The sequence below is a fragment of the Mandrillus leucophaeus genome, unplaced genomic scaffold, assembly GCF_000951045.1.
Source record: "Mandrillus leucophaeus isolate KB7577 unplaced genomic scaffold, Mleu.le_1.0 Scaffold1174, whole genome shotgun sequence".
In the NCBI taxonomy this organism is placed as follows: Eukaryota; Metazoa; Chordata; class Mammalia; order Primates; family Cercopithecidae; genus Mandrillus; species Mandrillus leucophaeus.
This window is the reverse complement of record NW_012100032.1, coordinates 529,358-543,110: the sequence shown is the minus strand read 5'-3', so window position 1 is coordinate 543,110 and position 13,753 is coordinate 529,358. Positions and strand designations below refer to the sequence as shown.

The 13,753-nt window shown below is 48.8% G+C and overlaps 1 protein-coding gene across 3 annotated transcripts in view; it reads right to left on the bottom strand.

Moving 5' to 3' along the window:
- Window positions 1–13,753, bottom strand: part of RASSF5 (Ras association (RalGDS/AF-6) domain family member 5) — an 88,298-nt gene that overhangs the window by 3,211 nt on the left and 71,334 nt on the right. For 2 of the 3 annotated variants that reach the window (XM_012001072.1, XM_012001088.1), the window contains 3 exons: window positions 2,730–2,840; window positions 1,412–1,709; window positions 775–890 (listed from right to left, as the gene is read on the bottom strand). In XM_012001072.1, the coding sequence (XP_011856462.1) occupies window positions 775–890; window positions 1,412–1,709; window positions 2,730–2,840 (525 nt within the window). The remainder of the gene's footprint in view (window positions 1–774; window positions 891–1,411; window positions 1,710–2,729; window positions 2,841–13,753) is intronic. The other variant, XM_012001079.1, reaches the window with a different exon arrangement.

The following is a 13,753-nucleotide window of genomic DNA, read 5'->3' as shown; positions in this document are numbered from 1 at the left end:
GGTCTCCACACTCCAAAGCACCTGAGCTTTACACAGGGCCAGCAGCATTCAGATACAGTCCGTGGAATACTTTTTCCAAACATATTCTGCACAGATGCCAATAAAGAAAGCAGATGGGAGCAGAGCGGCCCTTGCTGAAATGGGGAGAAGGGACAGAGTCCTAGCTGCCGTAATCCCTAAATCTCCACAGTGACTCCCAAGACTGCTCCTTAAAACTCTAGGCCTCCACTGAACACAGTGTGACAAACACTGAGACTTTCCCCTGTTGGTCATTCTCAGGCCATGGGTGGCACCGGCCTTGTTTTACCCCAGTTTAAGCCACAAGACTGCACACTGGTTAGCTCCCCTTGGGGATGGAGGTCAGTATTCAAGAAAAGGGAGGACAAATGGCTCAAAAACGTCTATACCCAGTGGAGCCCAGAGATGGAGCTCCGTAGGCCTCAGGCCATTTTGAAGCGAAAACAGCCTGTGCCTGAGCACAGGGAGTTTCTTGGTCTCCCTCCTCCCTGAGTTTTCAGAAATAAAGCACGTGAAATCCTTTCTTTCCACAGGCCTTGCCACACACAGGCCCTAACATGCTACCCCAGGGTGCTCAGAGTCCTGGCTGAAACACTGACCCCCAGGGCCGTCACCCACCCCTGCTCAATCTCTCAACAGTCATCTTCCTGCCCCTGCTGCGTGGCTCCCACCTATGTGGGGTAGTTAGGACAATGCCCACCTGCACCCACCCAGGGTGCCCTAAGGGCTGGGTTTGCACAAGGGGTCCAGACCTACCTCCACCTCTCCAGTTTCATTCTCCTTTAGCACAAAGCTGAGGACTTCCGTGTCAGGCCCAGCAAGCAGGCGCAGGTAGAGGGGGCGGTCAGCAATGGAGAGTTTCTGGAAGAGCACTGCAAACCAAGAGAGGGGGCTGGGAGCTCATCCCAGAAAAGAAGGGCGGGACCCAGGCTTTGGGGAAAGGATTGGAAACGCAGAGGTGGGTTACATACAAACGGAAGTAGACACAGGGGCCTTTTAATGAAATGAACATGACAGTCATGAACAGGGCAATAACCTTTTATGTTGGGTGTCTGCTCAGAGTTTAAAGCATGATTCCATTCACATCATCTCCTGAAAGATTAGGAAAGGTGGGGCAGATCCCTCCCATTGCACAGATCAGGAAATGGGAGCCCAGGGTGCGGTTTTCCTGAAGTGACCTGCAGAGTCAGGGACACAGTGACCTGCCCTGTCAAGCTCGCTGCTCTATCCTCCCTGCCCGGATTCCACAGATCTGAACACCACATGGGCAGCTGGACCCCTGGTGCTCAGGAGAAGCCCACAGCTCCCACCCAAGGCCGGCAGGAGTTTTAGTGGGTGGGCTTGGACACAGGTAGGAAGGGAACGGTCTGGTTGGGTGCACTCTTTCTCCTACCTTGTCCGTCCTTGTGTATCCGCTTAAAAAGTGCAAACTTCTGGGGATTGTCCACAACCATGAACTTCTTGAGCAGCCCCTGGATGACCTCACTGACGGTGGTGGTGCTGCTGATGTGCAGCTGCTTGATGGCATCTAGGGGCAGGTAGAAGGATGTCCGCTTGTCCGTGGTGGCTGCCAGGTTCACCTCCTTGATGGCATCATAGATGGACTGGGGCCGGATCCCAGCAGGCACCGTCACAGGCCGCCGGAGTTTCAGATGCACTTTGATGAAACCCGTGTAGGTGCCGTCTTCACTCTGCCAGTGGGGGCATGTCATAAGGGGTCAGGGCGGTCCATCTTGCATGATCATATCTGCCACTCGGGACCATTGCCCCAGCACCACCCGCCTGTCTCCTTGAGTTCTTTCCTGCCTCTGCTGACCTGGGAGAGCTGGAGGAAGGAGCAGAGATCCCTTTCCCCATAGTGGGCTGGGAGAAGACCCTCAGGATCCAGCTACCAGAGAGGACCTGTGGGACTGCAGTGGCTTTCCCTCCCAGGAGGCTCAGGCCAGCTCCCCCAAACCTCCTGCAGCCAGTTGCCTTTGGTGAGTCCCCATTGTAAGAGGCGGGTGTGGGGTAGCCACTCTAGTTTGTACCCCTGAACCAGGCAGGAAGCAGGAAGGCTCTATAATGAGGGCCTTGGGGAACGAGCACACTAGATTTCCTCCTGCATCTCTTTACTAAGAAACAGCCTTTAAGACTTAATCCCAGGTCCATTTGTGACTGGATTTTCTGGTGCTTCATCTGGCTGAACCCCAAAGAGCCAGTTGATGCCAGCCACCAGCAGGGGGCAGTGTTTTCCTACCTTCTCCCCTCCCTATTGAAGACAGCCTCTCCCAACCGGGTGCTAAGTTGGGTGCCCTCCTCTGTCTGAGAGAGTATGTCCCTCTCTCACAGTCAAAGGGGTAGGAAGGGGAGCAGCTAAGTCCCATTGTCCTGGATCCCTGGGGGCCAAGCAATACCGGACCCTTGGTCATTTGTATCATTTAATCACTTAGTTTACACTGAAGCTCAGAGAAGTTAAAAGAGCTTCCCAAAGTCACAAGCAAAAAATGAAAGGGTCAGATCTATTTCCCTAAAGCACATGGAGGCCACTGAGGGCTCTGGCTATCAGCCTTCCAGACCCCTGAGGCCTCTGGAGGCCGGAGGAAAGGAAGGGACCTGCCAGGGAGTAGCCACAGAATTTAGTAGCCACAGAATTTAGAGCGAGGTCTGAGGTGCCAAACCCAAAGCGGGTGGTGGAGCAGGGACCAGGTTGAGGGCAGGCGGGCACTTACCAGCTTCATGCCCAGGCAGTTCTTCTCTCGCGTGTTGTAGCTGTCAATCTTCTGCTTGATCTCCTGCAGTGTGGGTGGGCGCTGTGTCTCCTCCACAGGTTTACAGACATTCTGGGAGAGACACAGAAGTGGAAGTGGATGAGTAGTGGTTCTCAGGGTGAGAAAGGGAACAATCACGCCCTCCCCAAAGCCTCTCTAACCAAGAAGTGAGCACCAGCCATGCGGAGTGGAACTAACTGCACGGACTCAGAGTGAGACAATGAGAGGTCAAATCACAGCTGTGCCAGTGTCTAGCCAGCCCTCCTGGGGAAGTAACTCACATTTCTCTAAGCCTCAGTCTCCTCCTCTGTGAAATGGGAACAATACCTACTGCACAGACTTGTCTTGAGATAAGTGTGAAAGTGTCTGGCACTCAGGCATTGACTATGAATCTGGTGAACGAGCAGTGCCACATTTGCTTATGGAGGGCTGCTATGGAAAAGATGCTTCTTTGATGCTATGGGAGATGCAAAGAAATACAAGCCATGGTCTGTCTCCTCAAGGAAGTAACAACACAGCTGGAGGGACAGGCATCTACCCGTGGTGCCAGTATATACTGCTGATCGGAAAGACAAGAATTCTCTTAGATCCCAAGGAGCAAGAACATATGGAGACCAGCTCAGGCCCCACATCACTTGCCACAGTGGTTTTCACATAGCAAGAAGTAAATATTTGTCAAATGAATGAGTGAACCGGCAGGGATGAAGGGCTGTAGCTGTCTACCATAACAGAGGAGATAAACCGCTACTGGGCACAGGGACACCTAGAATTTACTTAGCGAGACCTCCTCTGTGCCAAGTACTTGGCATACATTCTCTCATTTGATTCTCACAAACCAGAAATCTGCAGGATTGTTTATTATCCCATCTTACAGGTGAGACTATTGAGACTAAGAGAAGTTTAGCAACTTGCCTCACACCCTACAGTCAGTATGTACAGAACGAAACAGAAATTCCAAGTCTGTCCCGTTGTGTTCCTCCTGCGAGACCATGTGTTCGTTCTTCTCATATGTTCCCAGATGCCCTCCTCCGCCCACTCCCTGGGAAGGATAAGTGAAGAATGAAATTGAGGAGATTGAGGTCAATGGCCCTCACCTTGTAAAGAGAATACAGGGGTGAATTCTGGTGTTGAAGCCACTGTCTCTCAGTCAGTTCTCTGGATCTCTCTCAAGTTCACTGTTACCCACCTCCCAATTTTATCTTCACACTGTCCCTGAATGGCTGGGAGTGCAGGAACTGGTTGGTCAGAACCCACCCAGAATTTGCCTGATGTTAGAAGTGTAGCAGACTTGGGGTGGATCAGGAATCTCCTTTGGCAAATGAGGAAACTGAGGCCCAGAGAGGGATGACTCTGACACCATCTGACACTGTCCTGTGGGTGTCTGGGTTTCGCTGGGGAATTTCACAGCTGCCGCGACATCACACCACCACCCCGTGGAACACAACGGGGCACCCGTGACTGAGCTTTGCCCTACCCTCCTCCCTTCAGCAAGCCATGTGGGAGGCACGCCATCCTGAACAACCTGCCATCACTTCCTTCTCCCACTTTCCAATCCCACAGAACCAATACAATGTCAGGCTCTGGCTGCCAAGAGGAGCTGGCATGGCTCCAGCCTCTCACCTCCAACCCCTCAGCACAGCTGACTTCCTTCCTTCCTTCCTTCCTTCCTTCCTTCCTTCCTTCCTTCCTTCCTCCCCTCCCCTCCCCTTTGCTTTATTTTTCTTTGCTTTCTTTTCTTTTCTTTTCTTTTCTTTTCTTTTCTTTTCTTTTCTTTTCTTTCCTTTCCTTTCCTTTTCTTTTCTCTTCTCTTCTTTTCTCTTCTTTTCGAGATGGAGTCTCTCTCTGTCACCCAGGCTGGAATGCAGTGGCACGATCTTGGCTCACTGCAACCTCTGCCTCCCAGGTTCGATTCTCCTGCCTCAGCCTCCCAAGTAGCTGGGATTATAGGTGCATGCCACCATGCCCAGCTAATTTTTGTATTTTTAGTAGAGACGGGGTTTCACTATATTGGCCAGGCTGGTGTCGAACTCCTGACCTCAAGTGATCCACCCGTCTTGCCCTCCCAAAGTGCTGGCATTACAGGTGTGAGCCACTGTGCCCAGCTTCTGACATCCTCTTTCCATCATGGCATCGTTCCCTGGCCTGTCTGCTCCCGCTGTACTCTCCCCAATGGGTCCTGACCTATTAATAACAGCCTGTGCTGGGTACTTTCACATACCTTCTCTCACATACTACATAGGTCATTCTTATTTCACGGATTACAAAACTGAGGCTCAGTTTAAGAAACATGCCTGTGGTTCACTGCTAGTAAGAGGCTAAGTAGGAACTGGAATCAAATCCATCTAAGGACCATGTTCTTCTCAATTCACATGTAGCCACCATGGGATGGCATCTTTTGCTGAAGGGGCCGGCCTGCCACACCCATAATGATCACTGAAACTCCATGCTGCAGGGCTGGGATGAGCAGCTATTAAACCAAAGCCTGTAAGTTCCCTGATCTGTGAAATGTTCATCTAAGATGAGTCTAAGCAGAAGGTCAGGCCCCAGAGGCACCATGTCACCTGTGAAGGTGGGAAAGAAGGACTTCTAACTCGAGTTGAGATGCAGCCACCAGGATGCAGGGCCCAGCCTTCTCCCGCGTGCCTTCCCAGGTCTCTGGAACTGAACACTGATGCTGTTGCACACCACCCAAGGGCAAGCAGCCCTGGCCATCTCCACTTGCCAGAGGTGAGTAGCAAGTAGTGTGAGCCTCACAGACTCTCTTCATTCACTGTCAGTCCATTAACCCGAGACTCTCACAATGAAACCTCTCATTCCTCATCCCTTCCTTTGGGTAGCTCCCAGAGCTCCCTACCCTCAGTCTTTGCCAGCTGAGCACATGTCTATGGGACCAGATGTGCCTGACCCTGGCCCTACCCCTATCTCGCCTTCCCTTTGGGAGCTTCCAATTGGAAAGATCCCGTTGTCTGGTTACCATTATACACTCACTCTCTCTCTGATGCATGTAGGCTGTTGCTCCTCAGGAGGTAATAGCTTTCTCATACTTGTCTATAAAAAAGAATTAAGTGATGGAAAGAAAATTGTAGAAGCTCCGGAAAGATCTCCTCTCATAGTTTCCAACCAAGCTAGAGCCATTTCCCTGTAAGAAAAGGCAGCTGTGCTGTGGCTTTCAAAGGCTTGATTTTCAATACAGTGAGAAGCAAAGCTGTCTTAGTCTAGGGTTTCTTCTTCCTGTTCCCCTTTTCTTCAGCAGATAGACCCATTTATCTCTCCCTTTCCCACCACAAACGCGGGGAAGTGACGAAAGTGGCCACAGGCACCTCTGCCTTCCAGAGCTGACGCAAAAGACGGCAGCCCAGACCTCACCATTCTGAGGCCTGGCCCTCTGGTTGGTGATGGGGAGCTCTGTCTGGGAGTGCCAGGAGCCCCGTGTGTAGCCAGCACTACGAATGTCACAGCCATGGAATGTCAGCACCCAGGTCTGGGATGGCTGCTGCCCACAAAAACATCTGGCAGACAAGATGTGACCCAAGGACCAAATGAATCACCTCCTGAAGTAGGTCAGCCAGCCACAGCCACAAGGGCTCATGGATCCTTTTTCCACCCAAGAGATGGCGTATCATCTAGACCAGTCGTTCTTAAATTTGTCTGCACAGTGTGATCATCTGGGGGATCTTTAGAAACTTAGCTGCCTGGGCTTTATCCCTGGAGATTCTGATTTAATTGGTCTGGGATGCAGTCTGGGCATCATCAGAATTTTAAAAATCTCCCAGTTGATTTTAATTCGCAGCAACATTTGAAAAGAACTGAAATAGACAGACCCCTCACAACAATTCCAGACCTCAAGGGTATTCATCCAGCTGCAGAATTAACACTTGGTGCCAAGAAACACACAAACACCCCAAAGGTTTACCTAACAGGCACTATCTGCCATGTGAGCGAGATCGATACTATAGCAATCGTCAGAGGATGAGACAAAGACTCTGATTTCTATTCACCTGCCAGATTCTTAAGCCTTCAAAGTGAAGGATCTGTCCACGGGTACAAAGCGAGAAACCAAGCAGACAGTTTTGTCTCTTGGGGTGGCCCAAGACAGAGACAGAATAGGGAACTCTGTTATGATTTAACAAATATAGACATTGGCATGTGAGGTGTCTCTCCTGGGGGGCTCACACATCTCGGTGCATCTGGCATGGAATTCATCTGCTCCGATTAAGCCGCTGGCATTGGTGGCAGATGGCTGAGCTGTTCCCAATGCACTTGGCATGTCCAGGGCACTGGTGAAAAATAGGTTTGTGCTCACTTGTCCTACACTGTGGAAAAGGGCGATGTCCTCTTTTAGCTCTGGAGGTGATTGGGGAACAGCCAAGTAAAGAGGCTGGGTGCTAGGGGTTCAGAGCGACACCCCCCCCAACCTCTCTGAGTGATTCTCTAATGCTTCCATTTAAATATTCTTAACAAAATAAGGAGGACCATACCCCTGTCGTCTGGGGTCTAACTCAGAGCAGTATTTCCCTAAGCTGTTTTTCTTTATTTTATCACTAAAGCAACAGCACCAAAACCCTACTTCTGCATTCTAATCAATGACATAAGTAATCTTAATTTTGGTGAGTAGGAGTGACCTAATGAGAGGCTCTGAGTGAGTCACATGACTTCTGGTATTCCCAGGTGGGCACGGGGCACCCAGGAATGCTGCAGCAATGAGAGGGGGTTCCCCAGGATGAGGGTGGGCTGAGGAGGACGTGTGTCCCACCCGCGGTGCTGCAGCTATTATATACATTCGTGCCTACTTTTTCTTAACCAAAATCACAAACCTCATTTTTGTTAAAAATTTCACTCTCCCTCTTTTTAAATTTGTCAGTCTTTCCTCCTCCTGGCCCACGATTTGAATCATCTCACGCCTGTCTGCCCATCAGAAGTCGCTTCATTTGTCAAGCCTTTCCTGATCACTCCAGCCCTGAATGATGATGACGATGATGATGATGACTCACTACAGCTAATATGTACCACGCACTATTCTACTCACTTAGCATGTATTAGCTCATTTCTTCATCAAAGCAAATGTATCACAAAAAAATACTATTATGATGCTCATTTTACCATCAAGGAAAGTGAGCCACAGTGAGGTTAAAGCTAACCTACGTCTAAAGGCAACACTGTACTATTTGGCACTTAAGTGTGCATCTACTTACACACACACACACTTACTTTTTTTGGGGGGGGATGTCTCGCTCTGTCACCCAGGCGAGAGTGCACTGGTACAATCACAGCTCACTGCAGCCTTGACCTCCTAGGCTCAAGCGATCCTCCTGCCTCAGCCTCCCATGTAGCTGGGACTACAAGCATGCGCCACACTGCTGGCTAATTTTTTTATTTTTTGTAGAAATGAGGTGCCTTGCTATGTTGCCCAGGCTGGTCTCAAACTCCTGGCCTCAAGCAATACTCTCACTTCAGCCTCACAAAGTGGCAGGATTATAGGCGTGAGCCACTGCGCCTGGCTACTTACATTAACCTCCAAGTAGACTCATCCGTCTCAGGTCTTCTTTCCAACTAGACTAAAGCTCTTTAATGACTTACATCATACTTCAATTTGTTCTCTGTGCCTGGTGGCTCTGAGCATGAGGCAAATAGGAAATACTTGCTCAAGAACCTTCCATGATCCACTATTGCCTACAGTGGACAAAAAAGGTCTTAATTTCTCTTAGGAATTACAGTGCAGTGAGCCTTGGATCTCCATTTAGACTGAGTTCTGTGAGAGAAGCACCCACGCCTGTCTTGCCCTCTATGGCGTCCCAGATCCCAGTGCCAGCTTGACCTATAGTAGAGGTTCAGTACCTGCAGGATGAACACAAGTGTGTGTTTGGCTTCTAACTCCCATGACTAACGACGTGATCTTGAGAAAGTCAGATAATCGCTAAGCCTCAGTTTCTCCATCTATAAATTTGGGATAAAAATCCCTTATTGTCTCACAGGATTTATATGAAGGTAAAAATCAAATGAGATAATGGGTACAAAAGTGTTTTGAAAATCACCAGACCTATCCAAAGGCATGTATGGTGACTATCATCCCAGGAAAACAAAGCTCCACCCCTCTGAGCCAATTTCAGTTTTCATTTTCCTTGAGTCCTTCTTCTGACTGGCCACAAGCCCATAGAGTTTTTTCATTCCTTTCTCTGCACCAGTGGTTGGCAAACTTTTCCTGTAAAGGGCCAGGCAGTAAATACATTAGGTTTTGCAGGCCATGCAGTCTGTTGCCACTATTCAACTCTACTATTGTAGCACAAAAGCGGCTGCTGGATGAGTGACTGGGTTCCAGTAAAACTTTATTTACTGGGCTTGGTGGCTCACACCTATAATCCCAGCACTTTGAGAGGCCAAGGCAGGATGATTGCTTGAGCCCAGGAGTTCGAGACCAATCTGGGCAACATAGTGAGACCTTGTCTCTACAAAAAAATGCAAAAATTAGCTGGGCGTGGTGAAGTGCACCTGTGCACCTGTAGTCCCAGCTACTCAGGAGGCTGAGGTGAGAGAATGACCTGAGCCCCTACTAGGAGTTCAAGGCTGCAGTGAGCCATGATTGTGCCACTGCACTCCAGCCTGGGTGACAGAGCAAGACCCTGTCTCAAAGACAAAACCAACTTTATTTATGGAACCTGGCCATGGGCAGCAGTTGGCTCTACACTGTTGTTTGTGCAGAGTCCCCTGCCTAGAATACTATTAGCCCTAGTTTTGTCTTCTCTGTGTAGTTTCCCAATGCAGTTTCTCCAGTCTATAGCCATCTCTCCATCCTCTCTCTTAATATACCAGATCCCTGGCATTTTGATTCCCACATGGAGAAAGGTAATCACAGTTTTGTCCTGGTCTCTTTCTTTCTCCTGAATCATACTTCCTATGTTTCCTGTGTATTTCCTCACACCACCAGTTAATGGGCCTTTGTAACTTCACTCTCATTTCATGGACACTTTTCACAAGTAGACAAAGGCTTGGGCACTTCCGTGGATTTTGCTTACTTTCCTCCATTCTGCCATGAGGAGGCAACAAAGCTGGCTGGGGTAGGAATGCAGGTAGACGGCTAGGCTCACTCCCTGGTTCTGTGACTCACTCCCAAACACCAGCCCCATGGCCTCAAAGCCTCAGATTCCCATTGCAGCAAAAGTACAAATTACCATCGTCACAGATCTCTGCAGCTGCTGGCTAATGTTAAATCCATACTGCAAGAGCCTATAGAGGTGATTTCAGAGCCTGTATGGCTACAGTTGGCATCGAATTATATGCTGCCTTTTATTGTTTAATAAATAAAATTATTGTTTAATGATTGTTTCACATGTTAATCCCATCTCCCCATTGAGATGCTCTCTGGAGGGAGATAGATATTAGTTTGGTGCCTAAGCTTTTTGGCACCCCGCTTGGCTGAAACCTGGGCCGAACTTTAAGTAGGTGTCAGATAAATACCTGTTGATTGGGTGGCAGGGGAGGGCAAGACAGCCTGGGGAGTCTCAGGCCAGAGCCCACCCCAGACCCTTAGGTCCAGAAGCACCTCACACTCAGCTGCACCCTGAGGGTCTGATGCCAAGAACACACATGAGGCTTTGGACTTTGGCTTTAGCCCTATGGCTCAGCCCTTGGCAGCTGGCTGATGAGAACAAATGCAAGACCATCAAATGACCTGTGACCTCTGGGGAGTTACTTCCCCTCTCAGGGCCTCAGTTTCCTTATCTGTGAAATCATGAAGTGATACTGGAGAAGCTCTAAGGGCCCCTTCGCAGGACTAAGATTTTACACATAAGATAGGGTGTGTTTTTTTTTCATCATTGCTTCCTCTTCTATTTCAGAGAATTGGGTGTGGAGATGGGGGCCTCTTGGAGGCTAGCTAGCATGGCTGAATGGCAGCAGGAATAATTAATCTAAAGAAGCACGAAGAACATTTCTAACCGTCACGACTTTACTTTTTCACTGCTCACCACTTTTCTCTATTGTCAGCAAGACTCTGTCTTAGCCAAGCCCAAGCCAGTCTACGCATTCTTAACACACGACTCAAGAAAACAAAACAAAAAATACCCCGGAAGCCATTCACCATGAGCCTTTGCCACATTTCCTCTTTCTCAGCTCTTAGCAAATCTGTTAGCAGCAATTCTTTTGCCCTTGGAAGGAAGCCATCTCCAGGCTTAAGTCAGGGAGGAAAGCCTTAGGCCCCTCCTACAGGAAAATGTCCATCTTCAGCTGCCTTCCAGACCCCAAACACCTGGTGCTTCTGTTGGGCCTGCCCTAGATGGGAACCTCTGCAGGCAAGGGGCAGACACCCATGTATCTGGGCTGGATTTGGAATACCCTGCTCAATGTCCAAACCACATTCAAAGGTGAGGTCAGAAGTTCAAGACCAGCCTGGGCAACATAATGAAACCCTGCCTCTTCTAATAAATAAATAAATAAATAAATAAATAAATAAATAAATAAGCAGGGCATGGTGGAAAGCGCTTATAATCCCAGCTACTCGGGAGGCTGAGGCAGGAGAATCGCTTGAACCTGGGAGGCAGAGGTTGCAGTGAGCCAAGATCACGCCACTGCACCCCAGCCTGGGTGACAGAGTGAGACTCTGTCTCAAAAAAAAAAAAAAAAAGTCATTGGTCCCTCTGTGATGGTGTCAACCAAATGAGAAAGAGGAATCCCTATGGGGCCTCACTGCAGGGCCCCCTCCCAGGTCTTCCAAGGCCTGTGTTCTGAAATGGACTCCACAGACCTACTCACAGCAGTGAAGGGGTTGATTTCCACAAGTCCCTCTATGGCACTGTCCGTTGTCCCAAAAATAAAAGCGTTGGGAACTCCTGAACTGTGTTCTCTAATAGGTTATTTGCAGCAGAGCAGGGAAGGGGCTTTAGCATGGAGCTTCTGCTCCTTGTGGAATTTGAGCAGCTCTGGTAGGATGTATTAACAGAGCAGAGGGAAAAAAGAGGTGGGGGGTGGAGGTTGAGAATGGAAAGAGACTCATGTCCCCAAAGACAAAAACGTAGAGCAGATGGTCAATGTCAACAGTCTGCCAGTAGTAACTGAATGAACTGCCTATGGGTGAGGATCGTGAAAGGCACCTTGGGAGATGACGCAGATGGGGTTTGACCCTGTCCTTGGGAGTCTGCAGGTGACCTGAGAAGGGAAGACAGAGGTGCATGTGCTGTGGCACCAGAGCAAGTACAGTGCGATCTGGGACAAAAAGCCTCAGGCAGCCCAGATCAGGCCACTCCAGCAGACTCCCCCCATTGCCAGCATGCCCCAGAGCCTAGGCACAGGGTCCCCTGCTCTTTGAGGTGATCATTTCAGTCTCTGCACAGCTCAGCTAGAGTGGGTCAGCAGCTCAGCTAGAGTGGGTCACACCAGGGAACAGTAGCTCCCTTACAGGGACCTAGGTTCAAGCCCGGCAGGGCCTCATTATAATGTTAAAAATCGCCAGTAGCCAGGCACTGCCCTGAAGGGTTCAAGGTCCTGATCTCATTTAATCCCTTAAATAACAAGAAAGATGCTGTTACTCTTCACCATTAGGCCGTGCTGCCTTGCATGCTGGGCCACAAGTGGCCTGTGCTGGCCATGCCCTTGGTCTTCTGTAAACTTGATCAAGTCCACCTCGCTAAGATTCAGATTTCTATTTTTTTTTTTTTTAAGAGATGGGGCTCTCACTATATTGCCCAGGCTGGTCTCAAACTCCTGGCCTCAAGTGATCCTCCTGCTTTGACCTCCCAAAGTGCTGGAATTACAGGCGTGAGCCACTGTGCTTGGCTACTCATATTAACCTCCAAGTAGACCATCCATCTCGGGTCTTCTTCCCAACTAGACTAAAGCTCTTTGATGACTTACATTCACTGCTACTTCTTCTCTATGCCTGGTGGCTCTGAGCATGAGGCAAATAGGAAATACTTGCTCAAGAACCTTCAATGGTTCTTGAGGTCTTAATTTCTCCTAGGAATTACAGTGCAGTGAGCCTTGGATTTCCATTTAGACTGAGTTCTGTGAGAGAAACACCCATGCCTGTCTTGCCCTCTATGGCGTCCCAGATCCCAGTGCTAGCTTGACATATAGCAGAGGTTCAGTAAATACCTGCAGGATGAACACGAGTGTGTGTTTGGCTTCTGACTCCTATTACTAGCTACGTGATCTTGAGAAAGTCAGAAAATCTCTATGCCTCAGTTTCTTCATCTATAAATTTGGGATAAAAATCCTTTATTGCCTCACAGGATTGATGTGAAGGTAAAAATCAAGCAATCCTCCCACCTTGGCTTCCAAAAGTGCTGGGATTACAGGCATGAGCCACCACACCTAGCCTGATTTCTTTGTGAAATGCAGTTTATACATTTGTTGTGAAGATGAAATGAGCTCTCAGGCCTGAATGTGCTTAGCACAATGTAAGGACACAGTAAGCACTCCATAAATGTTAGGTAGCATGTCATCATCCAAATCATCATCATCACTATCATCATCATCATCATCATCATCATTATCTTCAGTAGTCATTTGTCCAAATTTGTCCATTATCATCTTCAGTAGTCATTTGACCAAAGCTTGGTCAGTGGGGACCCAATATGGGACCTTGATCCCTGACAGACCCTTCAGCCAAGGCCACATTATGACTTTCATGGGTCCTAAGAACTTTTGCCTTTGGGGCCAAGGGCCCCTTCCTCCATTAAAAAAAAAACCCACTGAAAATTTTATTCTATGATTGCATTGGTATAAAGACAAATACATCAATATCCTATATTAAAACTTTCCTCAACCTAAATGTTCATTTTTTTCTCACGATTTTAAAGAAATTAAAACATTTTTGTGCACCTCTAAAGTCATGTGCGCCTCTGGCACTCTGCCTGCTGTGCCTCATGGAGAAGTTGACCATGCTTTCCAGCTGTTCAGTCTCAGGTAGGGCGACTGTCCCAGTGTGTTGGGGCTGAGAGTTTTCTTGGGATGCAGGGCTTTCAATGCTAAAACCAGGACAGTCCTGGGCAACT